Here is a 21,704-nt window from a genome sequence, read left to right on the forward strand (position 1 = left end):
CCCAGGATAACAGTGATACTGTTTGTAGGATAACTATTTGCTTGCCACTGGTTTTCTTAAATAAGGAAATAAGTAAAGATCTATTTTTCTCTCTCTTTCTCCCCAACCACCACAACTAGGATTATTGGCTATCTCTTCTGTTCAAGAAATTGGTGGGCACCAAGGTGTTAATGGCAAGTGTGAAAGGCCCAAAGAGAAGGAACCTTCGAGTATACCTTCATTGCACAAACACTGACAAGTAAGTATGAGACACACCCTTTACCAATCATCAAGTTTTAGAGGGTAAGCACGTAACTTTACTCAAACACCCTGTTGCATGTATCTATACGTTGCATAAGTGTAGGCGGTTGCAGTTTAGTAAAGTTTTATACAACGATTTTATTTTATTTCATTTTTAAAAGAAAAATGATACTTTTATTGTTGTTGTTTTTTGTCACCCAGGCTGGAGTGCAGTAGTGCAATGTCAGCTCACTGCAACCTCTGCCTCCCAGGTTCAAGTGATTCTTGAAGAGGAGAACAATAATAACAACAATATTATTTTCAAAAGTTGTGACCGCAGTTTCTGGAGTTGAGAAGACATAGAGATTTTTGTAGCCTCATACTCTCTTGCTTTAGGTAGCAAAAAATGTTCCTAAATCTCAGGAATATTCTCTAGATAGGTTTAAATCTATCATTCCTGATAAGACGATACTGAAATACTAATTCTAGCCAAAAAAAGACCATCTACCATTTCCGATTATTGGTGACTGGGAACTCTGTGGATAGTGAGGATCCCAGTGGGAAGTAGCAAGGGGAATGGTTTGAATGGATAAATTCATAAGAAACGTCAGTAGATTTAATGTTCTTATTTGTTTCAGTCTTTTTATAAGGCTAGGAAAAGCTCTTGTTTTATTGTTTATAATGTGAATTCACTTGAACCCATAAAATTTGCCTTTTACCTTCCTATGTCTGTAAATGGATAGTCTGGCTGGCTTCCTAGCAACCCAGCTGGCAGAACTGTGAGGATCTCAGCGTGCTCTAGCCCAGACATTGGTAGCATGAAGGGCAATGTTTTTAATCATGTTTTCAAAACAGGACCACACTAGTGGTCTAATATGATCATAAAAGAAGGATACTAAGAGCGCCCACTGTCATTATGGATCCTAATACTTAGGATGCATTATGGATTGTCATTATGGATACTAATACTTAGGATCACATTTGTAATTGAGTTTTTAATTGCTTAAATTAGATAAATATTTTTATTGAGTTAACCTCTTTGCTTTTAGTCCAACGTATAAAGAAGGAGATTTAACTCTATATGCCATAAACCTCCATAATGTCACCAAGTACTTGCGGTTACCCTATCCTTTTTTTGACAAGCAAGTGGATAAATACCTTCTAAGACCTTTGGGACCTCATGGATTACTTTCCAAGTAAGTAATTTTCCTTATTCATTCCAAACTTTCAATAAATTTATTGGTGTTTATCAGAACAGAGAGTTTGGACAGGGAGCAAAAGACAAAGTCAACTATTTCAAGTTCTAATAATTCTTCATATTCAGGAAATTTATGTATGAATACTTACTAATATGAGTATAACTCACCCTGAGAGTCTAAAGCAAAAGGATGTGAACACAAACTAGCAGTTACCTTAGAGAATAAGTTTGCATTTCAAAATAACTTGATATATCAAGATCCACTCAATGCATTTAAATTATTTACTCTAAAAAGAGAATTCTTGGTAACACATTCACTAAAGCAAAATATACCTGTATATAATTGCTGTTAAAGGTATGTGGGTTGGTATAAAATATCATACCATGTGAGATCAGTGTGATTCTTTTATATCATTAATTTTTATTGGTTAGAGTAAGAAAAAGAATAGCTACAGTGTACTTCTTAAGTAGATTCTCATACATTTTGGTTTCAAAAACCAATTATTGACATCTTATAAAAGCCTGTATTCAATGGAGTGCCAAAAATGACGATGAGTCTTGAAGATTTAGACAGATAAATATTTTGAGGTTTCTGTTCAATGTATGTTGGAAGGAGTTCCTTTCTCATGACTACTCTCATATTGGAATATAAAAAGAGTTTACAGGCTTGGAGCAGTGGCTCACGCCTGTAATCCCAACACTTTGGGAAGCTGAGGCGGGCAGATCGCTTCAGCCCAGGAGTTCGAGACCAGCCTGGGCAATATGGTGAAACTCTCTCTACAAAAAAATACCAAAATTAGCCAGGCATGGTGGCATGTGCCTGTAGTCCCAGCTACTTGGGAAGCTGAGGTGGGAGGATTGCTTGAGCCCAGGGGGGTCATGGCTGCAGTGAGCTGTGATGGTGCCTCTGTCACCCAGGCTGGGTGACAGAGTGAGACCCTATCTCAAAAATAAATAAATAAATAAATATTAAGAGTTTACAAAATTCTCACCATCTCCTCCCATCTTTGCAAATGCCACATAAGTGATGTGTTCCAGGACTATTAGCCTCAGAACTTGAGGCAGTACAGTAAGCATGCTTTCTTCAAAGTCCTATCCCTCACAGACAAACATTATTAACACTGGGTACTGCTCTTTTATTTTTTTCCCTTCTATGCTTTATTTTACTATAACTATAATCATATAACATGTAATAGGAAAAAGGCAGGGTTGGGGGAGAGATCCGGAAGTCTTCCCAAGAGCCTTTCCAACATAGCCTCTGTAGACATTTTTTTCTTTCTTTCTTTCTTTTTTTTTTTTTTTTGAGACAGAGTCTTACTGTCACCCAGGATAGAATGCAATGGTGTGATCTAGGCTCACTGCAACCTCTGCCTCCCAGGTTCAAGCAATTCTCCCACCTCAGCCAGGATCCTTAGTACCTGGGATTACAGGCGTGCATCACCACGCCTGGCTAAGTTTTGTATTTTTAGTAAAGATGAGGTTTCACCATGTGGGCCAGGCTGGTCTTGAACTCCTGACCTCAGGTGATCCACCTGCCTTGGTCTCCCACAGTGCTGGGATTACAGGCGTGAGCCACCATTTCCTGGCCCCTTTGTAGACATTTTTAATGGGCTGTATGTTTTATAAAATACTACCATGGTTTAGTTAACCATTTTCCTACTGTTTAAATCTTTTCTTCCCCTTGTTGTAAATAATGCATTTTTGGGTAACAGATACTTTTTTCAATTTAGGTTCTGAACCTTTTTGAAATGGTTATTTTTTTTTTTTTAGCATATTTGTGTTTGCTGCTGATAAAAAATCATTTTCTAAACTAATTGAGTAACAGTTGTAGAGTTGGAAGCGTCATAAGAGATCATTTTAGTCCAACTACCCATGGAAAGCCCTTCAGGGTGACTACTCTCTCGGGCAAGGATAAAGTGAGCCTCTCGGTGCCTTCGCTTACTGCTCTTAGTTCTGTTCTCTAGAGGAGAGGTTGGAAACTATACCTCATTCTTGTAGACAAGTTAGTTTGGAGGATTCCCCCCTCCCCTTTTTCTGGTAGGGGAGGTTGTCATGCACTTTGTGTTTTGTTTTTAGTTAATTGTCAGCATCGAAAAATTGACAGCTATTAAAATATCTGAATCTCCAGCTTTTCTTTAAAAATGGATACTATGGCAACTCTGGGCTTGCTTTCCCAACTAGCTGGAGTTGAATGGGGATTGTATACTTTAGACAGGTCATTCAGCTTTGCAGCTCTCTGCAATCTCTACCTGATCCTATTATCTTACACCTGTCCTACTGTTCTTGCACTTATCACTTTCTTGGCCTTTGTGTCATTTGAGTTTGCCACCCCTAATTTGGAGCAATGCTGAATACCTCATTTTCTCTGGAATAATTCCCAAATGTTTGAAGGAAAATTGGATTGGCTTCACTTTAGGCTAACTATGACCAATTTCTCCAATGACTCTTCTTTTTGTTGTATTTAGTAGACCCTATTACATTCTTTTTTTTTTTTTTTTTGAGGCGGAGTCTCACTCTGTTGCCCAGGCTGGAGTGCAGTGGAGAGATCATGGCTCACTGCAACATCTGCCTCCTAGTTCAAGAGATTCTCCTGCCTCAGCCTGCCAAGTAGCTGGGATTACAGGCACCCACCACCACACCTGGCTAATTTTTGTATTTTTCATAGAGATGGGGTTTCACTATGTTGGCCAGGCTGGTCTCGAACTCCTGAACTCAATGATCTACCCACCTCGGTCTCCCAAAGTGCGGGGATTACCTGTGTGAGCCACCGTGCCCTGCCCCTATTACATTCTGATCACACATTTCATGTTTTATAATTGGAAAACTGGTGAAATTATAGACACTGTTTTATTCCCCTAAATTCTCTTTGATGAGTATATATTACTTACACTCTTCTTGTCTTTAAAATTTTGCAAAAAAGTATCCTAGATAAGTTTATGAGTGCACAGTCTATACACATGCTCGTATTAACAACCTCGGAGACTTAAACAGCAGTCACCTTTAAAAATTATTACTATCATTATTATTATTTTTGAGGCAGAGGTATCATTCTGTCTCCCAGGCTGGAGTGTAGTGGTGCCGTCACAGCTCACTGCAGCCACCGCTACCTGGGCTCAAGTGATCTTTCCTCCTCAGCCTTCCGAGTATCTGAGACCACAGGCTTATGCTACCACACCTGGCTAATTTTTTAATTTTTTGTAGAGACAAGGTCTCATTATGTTGCCCAGGCTGGTCTCAAACTCCTAAGCTTAAGTGATCTTTCTCAGCCTCCCAAAGTGCTGGGATTACAGGCATGAATAACTGCACCCAGCCCTAAAAATTATTAGAGTCCTGCATAGTAAGTATTTAATAAATATTTAAATGAACTTTTTTTTTTAAGAGACGAGGTCTCACTATATTGCCCAAGCTGGTCTTGAACTCCTGGACTCATGCAATCTTGCTGCCTTAGCCTCCCAAAGTGCTGGGATTACAGGCATGACCCACCTCATCTGGGCTGAATGAACATATTTTTAACATAAAGGCAGTATTTTATATTTATGTCATAAATTTTGCCCAGCATCCCCACTTCTGCCAAATCTGTTGCTTGCTAATTCCTTCCAGCTTCATTTCATCTGAAATTTGACAAACATCTTCTATTTCTTTGTCATCATGTTATTGACTTCAGAATATAAAATAAGACACTATACCCAAATTAAACCCCATCCTCATTGCCCAGCCTGATGTGAAAATAATCAGCATACATTAAGCTTACCCTTGATATATGTGTAGCATCTTTTAGATAAATGTACAGCTGATTAAACAATATAGCCTAATGGTATAATATCTTGCCCATCTACCTCATCTTATCCACAGCAGGATTAATTCACAATGACCAGATTTACCTTTAAACTTTGTAGCAAAATATCCTCTCCAAAAGCGTATCTAAAACTTTTGTGTGTACTCTTGCAAGGTTCTTAATTTCATGCAGAACAGGCTCTTAACACTGTCAGTTGGAGATATTTTCAAGACCTATTTTTGTTTGTGGTTTCCTGATGATGGTCATGGCTTTTCCTCCTCCTCCCCATCTAAAAATTGAGGTGATACAGGCTTTTAAACAAAACCAACTCATATAGACTGAGTACAACTGCAATGCAGGCATGCTAGCCTCTGCCACAATCATGCACAGGCTGTTGATATGTCTTAAGTTCCAGAACCCAGGACTGAGCATCTCATTAGGTCAAAATGGAAACCAGTTTTTCTGCTCACTGATGCTTAATGAGGACAGGGTGTGAGAGATTTTTTTAAGTGAAAAAAAAAAAAAGTAATAATGCTACATGGAAAAATATCTAACATTAGAGAATTAAGTAAATAATATACTCACACCATGGAATCCTGTGCAGACATTAAAATTAGGTAGTGGATGAATGTTTAATGATGTGAGAAAAAGGATGTGCTGGGGCAGGGGGAAGAATCAAGTTTTAAGAAAATACAGTATAGCCATACTTAAGTAGAAAAAAAAAAGGTATGTACAGTGATGTGTTGCTTAATGATGGGGATAGCTTCTGAGAAATGTGTCGATAAGTGATTTCATCCTTGTGTGAACATCATAGAGTGAACTTACACAAACCTAGACGGTCTAGCCTACTATGCATCCAGGCTATATGACTAGCCTGTGGTTCCTAAGCTACAAACCTGTAAAGCATGCTACCGTAGTGAATATACAAGTTACCATTGGGTTAAGTAGTTGTGTATCTAAACATATCTAAACATAGAAAACTAATGTGTTGTGCTACAATATTACAATGGCTATGATATTGCTAAGGTAATAGGAATTATAATTTTATAATTTGATGGGACCACGCTCATATATGCAGTCCGTGGTGGACCAAAACATCCATATGGCATATGACTGTATACATGTACATAAAAAATAGATGAAAGAATGGATATACATCAAAATGTTTAAAATGGTTATGGTGACTTAGGTTACTTTTTGTATATTTATCTGAGTAATAATAACGATGATAGATAATACTTTTATAGTGTTTACTATATAAAGGACACTGTTGTCAGTGTTCTACATACATTACATGTATTACATAAATGATATAAATATAACTCTGACAGTAACTAATCTTACACATTCTCCATTTTTTGTTTTTTTTGTTTTTTTTTGTTTTTTGAAGCAGAATCTCACTCTACCGCCCAGGCTAGAGTGCAGTGGTGCAATCTCAGCTCACTGCAACCTCCGCCTCCTGGGTTCAAGCGATTCTCATGTCTCAGCCTCCTGAGTAGCTGGGACTACATGCGCACACTACACACCACCATGCCCAGCTTTTGTATTTTTGGGTAGAGATGGAGTTTTGCCATGTTGGCCAGGCTGATCTTGAACTCCTGGCCTCATGCAATCTGCCTGCCTCAGCCTCCCAAAGTGCTGGGATTACAGGTGTGAGACACCGTGCTCAGCCTAATCTTACAAGTTTTCAATATTTAAAGAGTGCTAACTTGGTTCACAATATAAAACATATTTGAGAAAAAGGGATATAAGCATCTTATTTAGAATTATGAAAATATCAATAGATCTATAGCTAACTAAAACTTTTCTTCATAAGCTCTTGTCCATATTTATTTGCTTCTGTGAATATGCATTAATTTGATTTAAATAATAATAAGTATGTATAAGAAATAACAGTTTTCCTTAATTTTTAAAAACTGAAATCCAATAGTGAAATACATAGGAAATATGAAATGTTCTGTAGTTTAGCCAAATTGTTTTTGGTTCACCACAGCATTCTACCAAAATTTCTTAATAACAGTAAGAAAATGAATGCATTACCTCCTGCGGGGAGAGGGGACTTAGACAGTTTATGGGCATAGTTACAAGTGAGAAATTTCATTGGCTACCATTTATGCTAAATTCATGGAAACTGCATTCTATTCTATATATCTATTTGCTTTATATGGAAATAGTTTCAATTACTGGCCATTAAATAAAATAGCCACCATTCCAGAAGGTGTGTCATGTTTATCTTTTTTATACCGCCATCATATTGCCTAGTATAGATTGTGTGTGTTCCATTTTCTCTAATGGGTCAGACAGTAAGTATTTCTGGCTTTGGGGTCCTTATGGTCTCTATCATAACTACTCAACTCTGCCATTGTAGCTTAAAGTTTATCTAGTCAAATGCCTAACTGATACAGTGTTGAAATACAAGTTATATAATATAGGCTGCCACACACACACACACACACAAAAGTTTATTTGGTCTAATAAAGATTTCATGACTTTTGTAGGGGCATAGGTGGGGCTTGCACCACTTGGTTAACTCGGTGTATCTTTCTCCTTTGCAGATCTGTCCAACTCAATGGTCAGACTCTAAAGATGGTGGATGATCAAACCTTGCCACCTTTAATGGAAAAACCTCTCCGGCCAGGAAGTTCACTGGGCTTGCCAGCTTTCTCATATAGTTTTTTTGTGATAAGAAATGCCAAAGTTACTGCTTGCATCTGAAAATAAAATATACTAGTCCTGACACTGAATTTTTCAAGTGTACTAAGAGTAAAGCAACTCAAGTTATAGGAAAGGAAGCAGATACCTTACAAAGCAACTAGTGGGTGCTTGAGAGACGCTGGGACACTCTCAGTGCTAGATTTAGCACAGTATTTTGATCTCTCTAGGTAGAACACTGCTAATAATAATAGCTAATAATACCTTGTTCCAAATACTGCTTAGCATTTTGCATGTTTTACTTTTATGTAAAGTTTTGTTTTATTTTTTATTTATTTATTTATTTTGAGACAGAGTCTCTCTCTGTCACCCAGGCTAGAGTGCTGTGGTGCAATCTTGGTTCACTGCAACTTCAAGCAATTCTCCTGCTTCAGGCTCCTGAGTAGCTGGGATAATAGGCATGTGCCATCACACCCAGTTACTTTCTGTATTTTTTGTAGAGATGGAGTTTTGCCATATTGGCCAAGCTGGTCTCCAACTCCTGTCCTCAAGTGATCCACCCACCTCAGCCTCTCAAAGTGCTGGGATTGCAGGCGTGAGCCACCACACCCAACAGTGTTTTATTTTTGAGACAGGGCCTCACTCTGTTGCCCAGGCTGGAGTGTAATGGTGCAATCATAGTTGACTGCACCCTTTTAACTCCTGGGCACAAGTCATCTGCCTGCTTAGCCTCGCAAGTAGCTAGGACCACAGACACATGCCATCACACTTGGCTATTTTTTAAAATTTTTTTGTAGAGATGGGGTCTCACTATGTTACCCAAGCTGGTCCTGAACTCCTGGACTCAATTGATCCTCCCACCTTGGCCTTCCAGGTGCTGGGATTTCTTTGGGAGTACAACATGGTACAGCAGGAGATCATTTGATGTTACCTCTGTGCAGTGTTGCTAATCAGTGAAAAGACTTTAATACCTGTGGGGACAGCGATTAGCCACCGCACCCAGTCTTTATTTAAAGTTATTAAAAATGGCTGGGCACAGTGGCTCACACCTGTAATCCTAGCACTTTGGGAGGCGGAGGCAGACAAATCACCTGATGTCAGGAATTTGAGACCAGCCTGGCCAACATGGTGAAACCCCATCTCTACTAAAAAATACAAAAATTAGCTGGCTGTGGTGATGTACACCTGTAGTCCCAGTTACTTGGGAGGCTGGGGCAGTAGAATCCCTTGAAACCAGGAGGCAGGGGTTGCAGTGAGCCGAGATTGTGCCACTGCACTCCAGCCTGGGTGGCAGAGCGAGACTCCATCTCAAAAAAACAAGTTATTAAAAATGTATGTGAATGGTCCTAAAACGGCCAGGAAGCAAGGAAGTGAAGGATATATTATGAGTTTTAAGAAGGTGCTTAGCTGTATATTTATCTTTCAAAATGCATTAGAAGATTCTAGAATTCTTTCCTTCATGTGCCATCTCTACAGGCTCCCATCAGAAAAAGTGTACTGCCATTACCGTGAAACTGGTTGTAAAAGAGAAACTATCTATTTGCACCTTAAAAGAGAGCTAGATTTTGCTGATTTTCTTCTTTCGGTTTGTCTTTGTCAGCAATAATATGTGAGAGGACAGATTGTTAGATGTGATAGTATAAAAAATGATTAATGACAATTCAGAGGGGAAGACATTCTGTAAACTTAAAATTACTATAAATGAAATTGATTCATCAAAAGGATAAATTTTAGAAAATACCCAGTACCTTATAACCATCTGTTAATGCTTACTTTTTCTCTACCTTTAATCCTTGTTTCAGTTGGGAAGCTTTTGGCTGCAAGTAACAGAAACTCCTGATTCAAATGGCTTAAACAATAAGGAAATGTACATTCCCACATAACTAGACGTTCAAACAGGCCAGGCTCCAGCACTTCAGTATGTCACCAGGGATCTGGGTTCTTCCCAGCTCTCTAGTCTGCCATCTTTAGTGTTGGCTTCATTCTCAGACTCTGGTAGCATGATGGCTGTACCTGTTCCAAGGGCCCCTTCAGACCTCGTAGCAACCAGAGGAAGAAAATGAGTCATTTTTAAAGTCTCCTTCATACACCTGAATAACTCTTTTTCAGAGCTTCTCACAGCAAACCTCTCCTCATGTCTCCTCATGTCTTATTGTTTAGAAATGGGTAATGTGGCCATCTCACCAGTCACTGCCAACAACAATGAGGTTCCTATAATTGTCTCTGAGTAATCCTTTGGAATGGAGAGGGTGTTGGTCAGTCTACAAACTGAACACTGCAGTTCTGCACTTTTTAGCAGTGAAAAAATGTAATATTTTCCCCTCTTAAGGATTAATATTCTTATATTTATGGCTGTTATGAATATAGTATCTTTTAAATTTTTTGTTTTAATAGCTTTAGGGGTACACACTTTTTGGTTACAGGGGTGAATTGTATAGTGGTGAAGACTTGGCTTTTAGTGTACCTGTCACCTGAGTGATGTACATTGTACTCAATAGGCAATTTTTCATCCATTAACCCCCTCCATCCTCCTCCCTTCTGAGTCTCCAATGTCCATTATACCACTGTGTATGTCCTTATGTACCTATAGCTGAGCTTCCACTTATAAGTGAGAACATGCAGTATTTGGTTTTCCATTCCTGAGTTACTTTCCTTAGGATAACGGCCCCTAGTTCCATCCAAATTGCTGCAAAATACATTATTTTATTCTTCTTTATGGCTGAGTAATAGTCCATGGTATATATATATACCACATTTTCTTTATCCACTCATCAGTTGATGGACACTTAGGTTAATTCCATTCAATTTAAGTACATTTGTAAGGAGCTAAAGCCGAAAATTAAATTTTAGATCTTTCAATACTCTTAAAGTTTATATGTAAGTGGTTTTTATATTTTCACATTTGAAATAAAGTAATTTTTATAACCTTGATATTGTACGACTATTCTTTTAGTAAAGCTAAAGCCTACAGATTCCTACATTTGGAAGCCTTGTTTTCCTTCACTGCTTTGTTTATACCTGGAAACAGGATATGGAACCACTAGTGTGTTGAGTTTCACCCCTTGTTATACCATTAGGTATCAGAAGTGAGGGTTTTCCGATGCACAGTCTGAGATAAGGACTTGGGGTCAGGTGGGTTATTTGGGAATAAGGAATGAGAGATCAGGGAGCATGAGACGGAGGAGAACAAAGAGCCAGTATTAATTTTTGCTGTTGAGTTTATTGCCATAGGCAATGAGCGTTGAGTTCCACCAGCACTACTGAGAAGCGTAGGGGATGCCTCCCAAAATTTGTCTTTTACTATTCTCTTATTTCTCATCAGCTATCATTTTATAGTCACATTATGGTCAATTACAATTTCTATAAAGAATACCAGTTCCACATAAAATTGTTTTAAGACCTGAAGCAATTATAGTTAATGATTGTATCTGTTAAACTTGAAAGTCACTTTTACATCTCATTTGGGAGTCAAACAATTTTTTTTTCTTTTCCTTTTTCTCTTTTTTTTGAGACAGGGTCTCACTCTGTCACCCAGTCTGGAGTGCAGTGGCATGGCATGCTCATGGCTCACTGCAGCCTAGGCCTCCTGGGCTCAACCCACCTCAGCCTCCCTAGTAGCTGGGACTACAAGTGTGTGCCACCATGTATTTTTGTATTTTTTGTAAAGACAATGTTTTGCCATCTTGTTTTGCCATCTTACCCAGGCTGGTCTTGAACTCCAAGGCTCAAGCGATCTGCCTGCCTTAGCCTCCCATAAGCCACCACACCTGGCCAACAAATATTTTTTAAACCTAAAACACCTTCTCTAGGGCCCACCACAAAAATCAGATGAAATACAGTAGAGATGAAAAATATGAATGTAGAAGTGCTTCAAACATGTAAATCTGTTCAAATGAAGGGTATATGTAAAGTGGAATATTCTGGTTGATGCACCATTTAAACAAATATTTGCGGGATGAATGAATTTATTCTCCATCCACTTGGTGCAATATTTCTGCATCAGGGTTCTCTAGAGAAGAGAAACAGTACCAATAGGATAAATATAGATAGATAGATAGATAGATAGATAGATAGATAGATAGATAGATAGATAGATAGATAGATATAGATATAGATATAAAGAGAGATTTTTTTTTTTGAGAGTCTCACTCTGTCACCCAGGCTGGAGTGCAGTGGTGAGATCTTGGCTTACTGCAAGCTCCGCCTCCCAGGTTCACGCCATTCTCCTGCCTCAGCCTCCTGAGTAGCTGGAACTATAGGCACCCACCCCCATGCCCGGCTAATTTTTTGTATTTTTAGTAGAGACGGGGTTTCACCGTGTTAGCCAGGTTGGTCTCGATCTCCTGACCTCATGATCCGCCCACTTCGGCCTCCCAAAGTGCTGGGATTACAGGCATGAGTCACCGTGCCTGGCCAATTTATTTTAAGGAATTAGTTCAAGCAATTATGGAGGCTGCAGAATCCAAAATATGCAGGGTGGGCTAGCTGGCAGGCTGGAGACCCAGGAAAGAGCCAATGTTGCAGTTGAAGTCCAAGTCCAAAGGCTATTTGCTAGGAGAATTCCTTCTTACCTGAGGTAGGTCAGTCTTTTGTTCTATTTAGGCCTTCAACAGATTGGATGAAACCCACCCACATTATAGAGGGCAATCTGATTTACTTGAAATCCACCTATTTAAATGTTAATTTCATCCTAAAACATCCTGTATTAGTCTGTTCTCATGCTGCTAATAAGGACATACTGCAAACTGGGTAATTTATAAAGGAAGGAGGTTTCGGCCGGGCGCGGTGGCTCAAGCCTGTAATCCCAGCACTTTGGGAGGCCGAGACGGGTGGATCACGAGGTCAGGAGATCGAGACCATCCTGGTCTACACGGTGAAACCCTGTCTCTATTAAAAATACAAAAAACTAGCCGGGCAAGATGGCGGGCGCCTGTAGTCCCAGCTACTCGGGAGGCTGAGGCAGGAGAATGGCGTAAACCCGGGAGGCGGAGCTTGTAGTGAGCCGAGATCGCGCCACTGCACTCCAGCCTGGGCGACAGAGCGAGACTCCGTCTCAAAAAAAAAAAAAAAAAAAAAAAAAAAAAAAAAAGGAAGGAGGTTTAATTAACTCGCAATTCCACATGGTTTGGGAGGCCTGACAATCATGCTGGAAGTTGAAGGAGGAGCAAAGACACATCTTACATGGTGGCAGGCAAGAGAGCTTGTGCTGGGGAACCCCCCCTTTATAAAACTGTCAGTTCTCATGAGACATATTCACTATCATGAGAACAACACAGGAAAGACCCACCCCCATTATTCAATTACCTCCCACTGGGTCCCTCCCACAACACATGGGAATTATGGGAGCTACAGTTCAAGATGAGATTTGGGTGGGGACACAGCCAAACCATATCATTCCACCCCTGGCCCCTCCCAAATCTCACGTCCTCACATTTCAAAATCAATCATACCTTCCCACAGTCCCCCAAAGTATTAACTCATTTCAGCATTAACTCAAAAGTCCACAGTCCAAAGTCTCATCTGAGACAAGGTAAGTCCCTTCCCCCCATGAGCCTGTAAAATCAAAAGCAAGTTAGTTACTTCCTAGATATAATGGAGGTATAGGCATTGGATAAACACACCTGTTCCAAATGAAAGAAATTGGCCAAAACAAAGGGGCTACAGGCCCTGTGCAAGTCTGAAATCCAGCAGGGCAGTCAAATCTTAAAGCTCCAAAATGATCTTTGACTCCGTCTCACATCCAGGTCACACTGATGTAAAAGGTGGGTTCCCATGGTCTCAGGCAGCTCCAGCCTGTGGCTTTACAGGGTGCAACCCCCATCCTGGCTGCGTTCATGAGCTGCCATTAAGTGACTGCAGCTTTTCCAGGTGTGCAGTACAAGCTGTCAGTGGATCTAACATTCTGGGGTCTGGAGGATGGTGGCTCTCTTCTCTCAGCTCCACTAGGCAGTGGCCCAGTGGGGACTCTCTGTGGGCGTTCACACCCCACATTTCCCTTTTGCACTGCCCTAGCAGTTCGCTTATGAGGGCTCTGCCCCTGTAGCAGACCTCCACCTGGACATCCAAGTATTTCCATACATCCTCTGAAATCTAGGCAGAGGTCCACAAACATTAATTCTTGACTTCCGTGCACCCTCAGACACAACACTACATGTAAGCCACCAAGGCTTGGGGCTTGCTCCTTCTGATGCAATGGGTTAAGCTGTACGTTGGGCTCTTTCTGCCACAGCTGGGATGCAAGACACCAAGTCCCAAGACCGCACAAAGCAACAAGGCCCTGGGCCCAGCCCACAAAACCATTTTTTCTTCCTAGGCCTCCTGGCTTGTGATGGGAGGGGCTGCTGTAAAGACCTCTGACATGCCCTGAGACATTTTCCCCATTGTCTTGGTGATTCACATTTGGCTCCTCATTACTTATGCACATTTCTGCAGCCCCCTTGAATTTCTCCTCAGAAAATGGGGTTTTCTTTTCTATTGCATCATCAGGCTGCAAATTTTCTGAACTTTAATGTGCTTCCCTTCTGAACATAAGTTCCAATTCCAAACCCTATCTTTGTGAATACATAAAACTAAATGCTTTTAACAGTACCCAGTTTACCTCTGGAATGCCTTGTTGCTTAGAAATTTCTTCTGCCAGATGCCCTAAATCATCTCTCTCAAGTTGAAAGTTTCACAAATCTCTAGGGCAGGGGCAAAATGCCACCAGTCTTTTTGCTAAAATATAGCAAGAGTCTTCTTTGCTCCAGTTCCCAAGTTCCTCATCTCCATCTGAGATCACCTCAGCCTGGACTTTACTGTCCATATCACTATCAGCATTTTGGTCAAAGCCATTCAACAAATCTCTAGGAAGTTCCAAATTTTCCCACATCTTTCTGCCTTCTGAGCCCTCCAAACTGCCTGTTACCCAGTTCCAAAGTCGCTTTCACATTTTCGGGTATCTTTACATCAGCATCCCACTCTATCAGCACCAGTTTACTGTATTAGTCTGTTCTGGTGCTGCTAATAAAGACATACCTGAGACTGAATAATTTATAAAGGAAAGAGATTTAAGTGACTCACAGTTCCACATAGCTGGGAAGGCCTCACAATCATGGGGGAAGTTGAAGGAGGAGCAAAGGCACATCTTACACGGCAGCAGGCAAGAGAGCTTGTGTAGGGGAAGTCCCCTTTATAAAACCATCAGATCTTGTGAGACTTATTCACTATCTTAAGAACAGCATGGGAAAGACCTGCCCCCATGATTCAATTACCTCCCACTGGGTCCCTCCCATGACAGGTGGGAATTATGGGAGCTACAATTCAAGACGAGACTTGGGTGAGGACACAATCTATTGGGGGAACCTGCCCCCAATATTTCAACGTAGGTTCTTTCTGTTTTCCGTAAGTGTCGGCCGGCTGAGAAACAAAGAGAAATAGTACAAAGAGAGAAATTTTACAGCTGGGCTGCCAGGGGTGACATCACATATCAGTAGGACCGTGATGCCCACCTGAGTCTCAGACCAGCAAGTTTTTAATAAGGGTTTCAAAAGGGGAGGGGGTATAAGAACAGAGAGTAGGCACAAAGATCACATGTTTCAAAGAGCAAAAAGCAGAACCACTGATAAGGGTCTAACAAAGATCACATGCTTCTGAGGGAACAGGGAAAAGGGCAAAAGCAGAACCACTAATAAGGGTCCAACAAAGATCACAGGGCAAAGGGCAAAAGCAGAACCACTGATAAAGGTCCAACAAAGATCACAGGGCAAAGGGCAAAAGCAGAACCACTGATAAGGGTCCAACAAAGATCACAGGGCAAGGGCAAAAGCAGAACCACTGATAAGGGTCTTGGTAAACATCTTAAACAACAGAAAACAGGGTTCGAGAGCAGAGAACCGGTCTGACCACAAATTTACCAGGGCTGAGTTTTCCCAACCCTAGTAAGCCTGAGGGTTCTGCAGGATACCAGGGCTTATCTCAGTCCTTATCTCAACCGCACAAGACAGACATTCCCAGAGCAGCCATTTATAGACATCCCCCCAGGAATGCATTCTTTTCCCAGGGTATTATTATTACTATTCCTTGCTAGGAAAATAATTTCGCGATATGTTTCCTACTTGCATGTCTGTTTATAGGCTCTCTGAAAGAAGAAAAATATGGCTCTTTTTGCCTGACCCTGCAGGCAGTCAGACCTTATGGTTGTCTTCCCTTGTTTTATAAAAATCGCTATTATTCTGTTGTTTTTCAAGGTGTACTGATTTCATGTTGTTCAAACACACGTTTTACAATCAATTTGTACAGTTAACACAATTATCACAGTGGTCCTGAAGTGATGTACATCCTCACCTTATGAAGATAACAGGATTAAGAGATTAAAGACAGGCATAAGAAATTATAAAAGTATTATTTGAGAACTGATAAATGTCCATATTAAGATGAAATCCTCAAAATTTATGTTCCTCTGCCACAGCTCCAGCTGGTCCCTCTGTTTGGGGTCCCTGACTTCCCATAACAACAACCCAACCATATCACACCCTCATAGAAACAACCAGAATAATGGTTTACTTGTCTAGTTTTTTTGAGACAGGGTCTTGATCCATCACCTAAGCTGGAGTGCAGTGGTGTGATCATAGTTCACTGCAACCTTGACCTCTCGGGCTCAAGTGATCCTCCTACCTCAGCCTCCTGAGCAGTTGGGACTAAAGGAGTGCACTACCATGCCCAGTTAATTTTTTTAAAGATTTTTTTTGTAGAGATGAGGTCTCACTATGTTGCCTAGGTTGGTCTTGAACTCCTGGGCTCAAGCGATCCCCCTGCTTCAGCTTCCCAAAGTGTTGGGATGACAGGTGTGAGCCACCAACCTGAGCTTCATCAGCCTCTTAACGAATATCCCTACTTCTATCACTACTTGCCTACAGTTTACTTTCAACCCAGTAGTGAGAGTAATTTAAAATATAAGTCAGTATGAGACAAGAACTATGAGAGAAAAATAAAATAAAATAGAAGTCAGGTCATGTCACTGTTCTGTTCACAATCCTCCAATGGCTCCCCCTTATTTCACTTAGAGAAAAGCCAAAGTCCTTACCTTGGTATGTAAGGCCCTACACAACCTGGTCCCTAGTCCTCTCTGCCCTCATCCCTGATCTCCCTCCCTTTTGCTCACTCTATTCTATCCACACTGGCCTCCTTGCTCTTATTAAGAAAACATTTCAAGCTTGCTCCCATCTTAGGGCCTTTGCACTAGCCATCCCTCTAAGAGTATCTAGTGATATTCTTCCCTCAGATCTCTCATAGTTACTCCCTTACCTCCTTCAAGTCTTTGAGAAAGTGACATCAGGACTGCCCTAACACCCCAATTACTGTATTTAAGTATACATATAACCTGTCCCTACTCTTCCCCCTTACTCTTCTTTTCTCCATATCACTTACCACCTCCGAACATACTGCAAAATCTACTTGATTACCTCTCTCAGCCCTTGTGATGTGGAGAGGGGTTGTCTTGTTTCCAAAGCCTTGTCAGTCATTGTAATCCATTCTTCTGGCCACTATAAAAAAGATGAAGAGGTTTGTTGTTTATTTTTTTGAGACAGGGTCTCACTCTGTCACCCAGGCTGGAGTGCAGTGGCATGATCATGGCTCACTGAAGCCTCAACCTCCTGGGCTCAAGCAATCCTCCCACTTCAGTCTCCCAAGTAGCTGGGACCACAGGCATATGCCACTATTCCCAGCTAATTTTTGAATTTTCAGTAGAGATGAGGTCTCACTATGTTGCCCAGGCTGGTCCTGAGTTCCTGGGCTCAAGCAATTCTCTCACCTGGGCCTCTCAAAGTGCTGGGATCACAGGTGTGAGCCACGGTACCTGGCCAGAATAATTTTTGACCAAACATTTTGGCACTATGGCCTAGCCAAATTAACATGTAAAATTAACCATTTCAGTTCCTGTGTGTAATAGGTTTAAAACAAAATGAGTTCCTGCCCAATCCAAAATGAGGAATTGGAGCCTTACAGGCCCTTTTAGAGAAAGCCTAGTCTCTGCCTTTTCTGAAGAGTTTGCAGCAGTTAAATAGCTTTCCCAAGGGCATACTGTGCCTTGACATTAGTCCAGAGGAGACTCCTGAAAGTTAGGGCTCTACTCTATGTGACTGTTCTCTATGTACTCTACTCTATGTACTTTGTGTGAGCAACATGGCTGTTTATTTCACCTGGGTGCAGGCGGGCTGAGTCCGAAAAGAGAGTTCTACAAATTAGCAGAGTGACGTCTCAGTTTCCTGTGCACTTTAACTGGACCAAGTATCTTAGGATTTTATCACTTCTGGGAAGGATCAGCATCATGGGTACCTGTGCAGTCACCCAGGGCCTACGCTAAGAAGGACCTTGTACTTCGTTTAATGTCCTGCTGTTGCCATCTTGAAATTCTTAACATATTTCTTTAAACAAAGAGTTTGGACCTAAATTGGAAAGTCACGGATGCAATACATAACTAATATTACACCCTTTTCAGGTTTGAGTCAGATCTAAATTGTCTCCCATCTAAACAACTAGGAGTGTTACTAAATTTTCTGTTGGCCTTTATTCTTTGCAGGCAGGAGAAAGGCTAGGTACCCCCTGCCTCATTACACCAAAGTGGCCAGGCATCCAACTTGCTGTACTTGAGATGTGCAAGAAGCCACAGAATCATTGTACAGGTTTTATGGAAAGGAGCCTAAAGACTAAGTCAACTTCCTAGAACATTAAAATCCAGACGAGTGACTTGCCTAGGGTTACTCAGTGAGAGGTTAAATGAGATGATACATGTAAAGTGCCTGGCACACAGCGGTATACAGAGTTGCTTATGAAAAAGAGTGCTGATCATCCAAGGCAGGAGGATCGCTTTAGCCCAGGTGTTCCAGACCAGCCTGGGCAATACAGTGAGACCTCCTCTCTATGAAAAATTTAAAAATTAGCCAGCCATGGTGGCTCGTGTCTGTAGGTTCCAGCTATTTAGAATGCTGAGATGTGAGGACTGATTAAGCCCGAGAGGTGGAGGCTGCAGTGAGCCATGATCCCTCCACTGGTCTCCAGCCTGGATGACAGAGCAAGACGCTGTCTCAAAAAAAAAGAGTGCTGACTTTTCAGCTCCAGGTTCTTAGCATCACATACGCTGGTTGTCTGCTGATTACACGAACTCCTTTGAAGGGCTGTCAAATTTAAAATTTTCACTTGTGTAATGAGCATCCCTTAATCCTGAATGTGATTTTAATCAACAGTCTTGTATGTGGCCACTTGGTGCCCTTTTTTTTTTTTTAATTTGTGTTTATTTTATTTATTTATTGGTAATTACGTTTTTTAAAAAGGTTATAGACTTATAAGGATTTCATTTACAAGAATAACATCTTCAGCATATGGCCCTTTCCTGATATGTCTGACTAATGGGTTTCTAAAATGTCTTTGCAGAGATTGCCTTACAACAGGTTTCCATGTTCTTCTGATCAGAGCCAAAGTGGGAGGTGGTGGAACCTTTGAAAGACATAGGTGAGACATTGTCACGCTCATTCTGTAACCCCAGTCAACCAGAAGTATGAACCTGTCATGCGCGTCCCTGTGAAGAGACCACCAAACAGGCTTTGTGTGAGCAACATGGCTGTTTATTTCACCTGGGTGCAGGCGGGCTGAGTCCGAAAAGAGAGTCAGCCAGGTGCCCTTTTTGTTTTAAAATGGCTAAACGTGTATGCAAATTCTTTTGGATTCAGTACGTTTTTCAAAGCTTTTTTTTTTTTTTTCGTGGTACAACTGTTCCATATGTATAAACACTATCCTTTTCATTTTATGGAAAAAGCTGATAACAGTGTTAAATTATAGGGGGCCATTGTTTTGAACTAAGTTCCTGCACTAGGTCTCAACAGATCAGACTAAGAATCAAGAGTCACCCATGCTAAAGTTCCAAGTCACCAAACTAAAACTAAGTTGTATCTGACATTCTGAGAAGTCAGCAAAGAGAGACAACAGCCAATTTTCCAACCAGGCTGTTTCAAAATGCAATCGTCAGGACAATTAAGTTTCCTGTTTTAGTCCTTACCTGGAGTAACCTGATGTTAACCAATCAGTTACTTCTCTACTGTTGTTTCCCTGTCCCCTCCTCGCAGTGAAAGTAATTTGAAGTCACCAATACGCTTTTTGTTCTCCGCTTCTGCTTTCTTCATCCCTTTTTCTGTCTATAAAGCCAACTTCCTCCGCTCGACTCTTTGGAACACTTATTCTGTTTTATGGAATAAGGTGTTGCCCGATTCTATTTTTTGTTTGTTTCCTCAGAGACCCCTGTTCTGAGTGTTGCCCGATAACAGAATCACAAAGTCGGTCTCCGGGTTGCGCCGCCAGAGCCGGGACGCGCCTCCGCTGCCCTCGCCGCCTCCATCCCCGCGGCCGCAGCTCCCCTCGCAGTCAGCGCGCACACCATGACGAAGAACGAGAAGAAGTCCCTCAACCAGAGCCTGGCGGAGTGGAAGCTCTTCATCTACAACCCGACTACCGGAGAGTTCCTGGGGCGCACCGCCAAGAGCTGGGGATCGCAGTATGTGGTAGGGAAGTGATGCTGTCTGAAGGTGACATCCTGTTCTCCTCTCTTCTGTCCTCTCGATCCTTATTTTGGCCACCTGGTTTGATCTTACTCTTCTACCTAGTTTTTTATGGGTTCCTGGCTGCACTCTTCTCATTCACGATGTGGGTTATGCTTCAGACTCTCAACGATGAGGTTCCAAAATACCGTGACCAGATTCCTAGCCCAGGACTTATGGTTTTTCCAAAACCAGTGACTGCATTGGAATATACATTCAGTAGGTCTGATCCAACTTCGTATGCAGGGTACATTGAAGACCTTAAGGAGTTTCTAAAACCGTATACTTTAGAAGAACAGAAGAACCTCACAGTCTGTCCTGATGGAGCACTTTTTGAACAGAAGGGTCCAGTTTATGTTGCATGTCAGTTTCCTATTTCATTACTTCAAGCATGCAGTGGTATGAATGATCCTGATTTTGGCTATTCCCAAGGAAACCCTTGTATTCTTGTGAAAATGAACAGAATAATTGGATTAAAGCCTGAAGGAGTGCCAAGGATAGATTGTGTTTCGAAGGATGAAGATATACCAAATGTAGCAGTTTATCCTCATAATGGAATGATAGACTTAAAATATTTCCCATATTATGGGAAAAAACTGCATGTGGGGTATCTACAGCCATTGGTTGCTGTTCAGGTCAGCTTTGCTCCTAACAACACTGGGAAAGAAGTAACAGTTGAGTGCAAGATTGATGGATCAGCCAACCTAAAAAGTCAGGATGATCGTGACAAGTTTTTGGGACGAGTTATGTTCAAAATCACAGCACGTGCATAGTATGAGTAGGATATCTCCACAGAGTAAATGTTGTGTTGTCTGTCTGCCTTTTGTATCAGCTGGTCCTTCCATTCTAGAATTATGAGACCACCTTGGAGAAAGGTGTGTGGTACATGACACTGGGTTACATCATAACGTGCTTCCAGATCATAGTGTTCAGTGTCCTCTGAAGTAACTGCCTGTTGCCTCTGCTGCCCTTTGAACCAGTGTACAGTCGCCAGATAGGGACCGGTGAACACCTGATTCCAAACATGTAGGATGGGGGTCTTGTCCTCTTTTTATGTGGTTTAATTGCCAAGTGTCTAAAGCTTAATATGCTGTGCTATGTAAATATTTTATGGATATAACACTGTCATATTTTGATGTCAACAGAGTTTTAGGGATAAAATGGTACCCGGCCAACATCAAGTGACTTTATAGCTGCAAGAACTGTGGTATGTGGAGAAGTTCTGTATGTGAGGAAGGAAAAAAAGAAAATAAAAGTGTATTTGAAAAATAAAAAATAAAAAAAAAAAAAAAAG

The 21,704-nt window shown here is 41.1% G+C and overlaps 2 protein-coding genes across 2 annotated transcripts in view; both read left to right on the forward strand.

The window, feature by feature from the left end:
• HPSE (heparanase) overlaps positions 1-10,775 on the forward strand; it is a 45,185-nt gene extending 34,410 nt beyond the window's left edge. Inside the window, exons 10-12 of the mRNA XM_023222429.1 lie at positions 120-238; positions 1,269-1,415; positions 7,748-10,775. Of these exons, the coding sequence (XP_023078197.1) occupies positions 120-238; positions 1,269-1,415; positions 7,748-7,907 (426 nt within the window). The 3' untranslated portion in view covers positions 7,908-10,775. The remainder of the gene's footprint in view (positions 1-119; positions 239-1,268; positions 1,416-7,747) is intronic.
• Positions 10,776-20,137: 9,362 nt separating this feature from the next.
• On the forward strand, positions 20,138-21,686 carry LOC111549303 (sodium/potassium-transporting ATPase subunit beta-3). Its single transcript, XM_023222431.3, has 2 exons — positions 20,138-20,359; positions 20,452-21,686. Exons 1-2 carry the CDS (start codon positions 20,252-20,254, stop codon positions 21,181-21,183), a joined length of 840 nt encoding a protein of 279 aa, XP_023078199.1. The 5' UTR covers positions 20,138-20,251; the 3' UTR covers positions 21,184-21,686.
• The last annotated feature ends 18 nt before the right edge of the window (positions 21,687-21,704 follow it).

Source organism: Piliocolobus tephrosceles, chromosome 3 (assembly GCF_002776525.5).
Source record: "Piliocolobus tephrosceles isolate RC106 chromosome 3, ASM277652v3, whole genome shotgun sequence".
NCBI classification, from domain to species: domain Eukaryota; kingdom Metazoa; phylum Chordata; class Mammalia; order Primates; family Cercopithecidae; genus Piliocolobus; species Piliocolobus tephrosceles.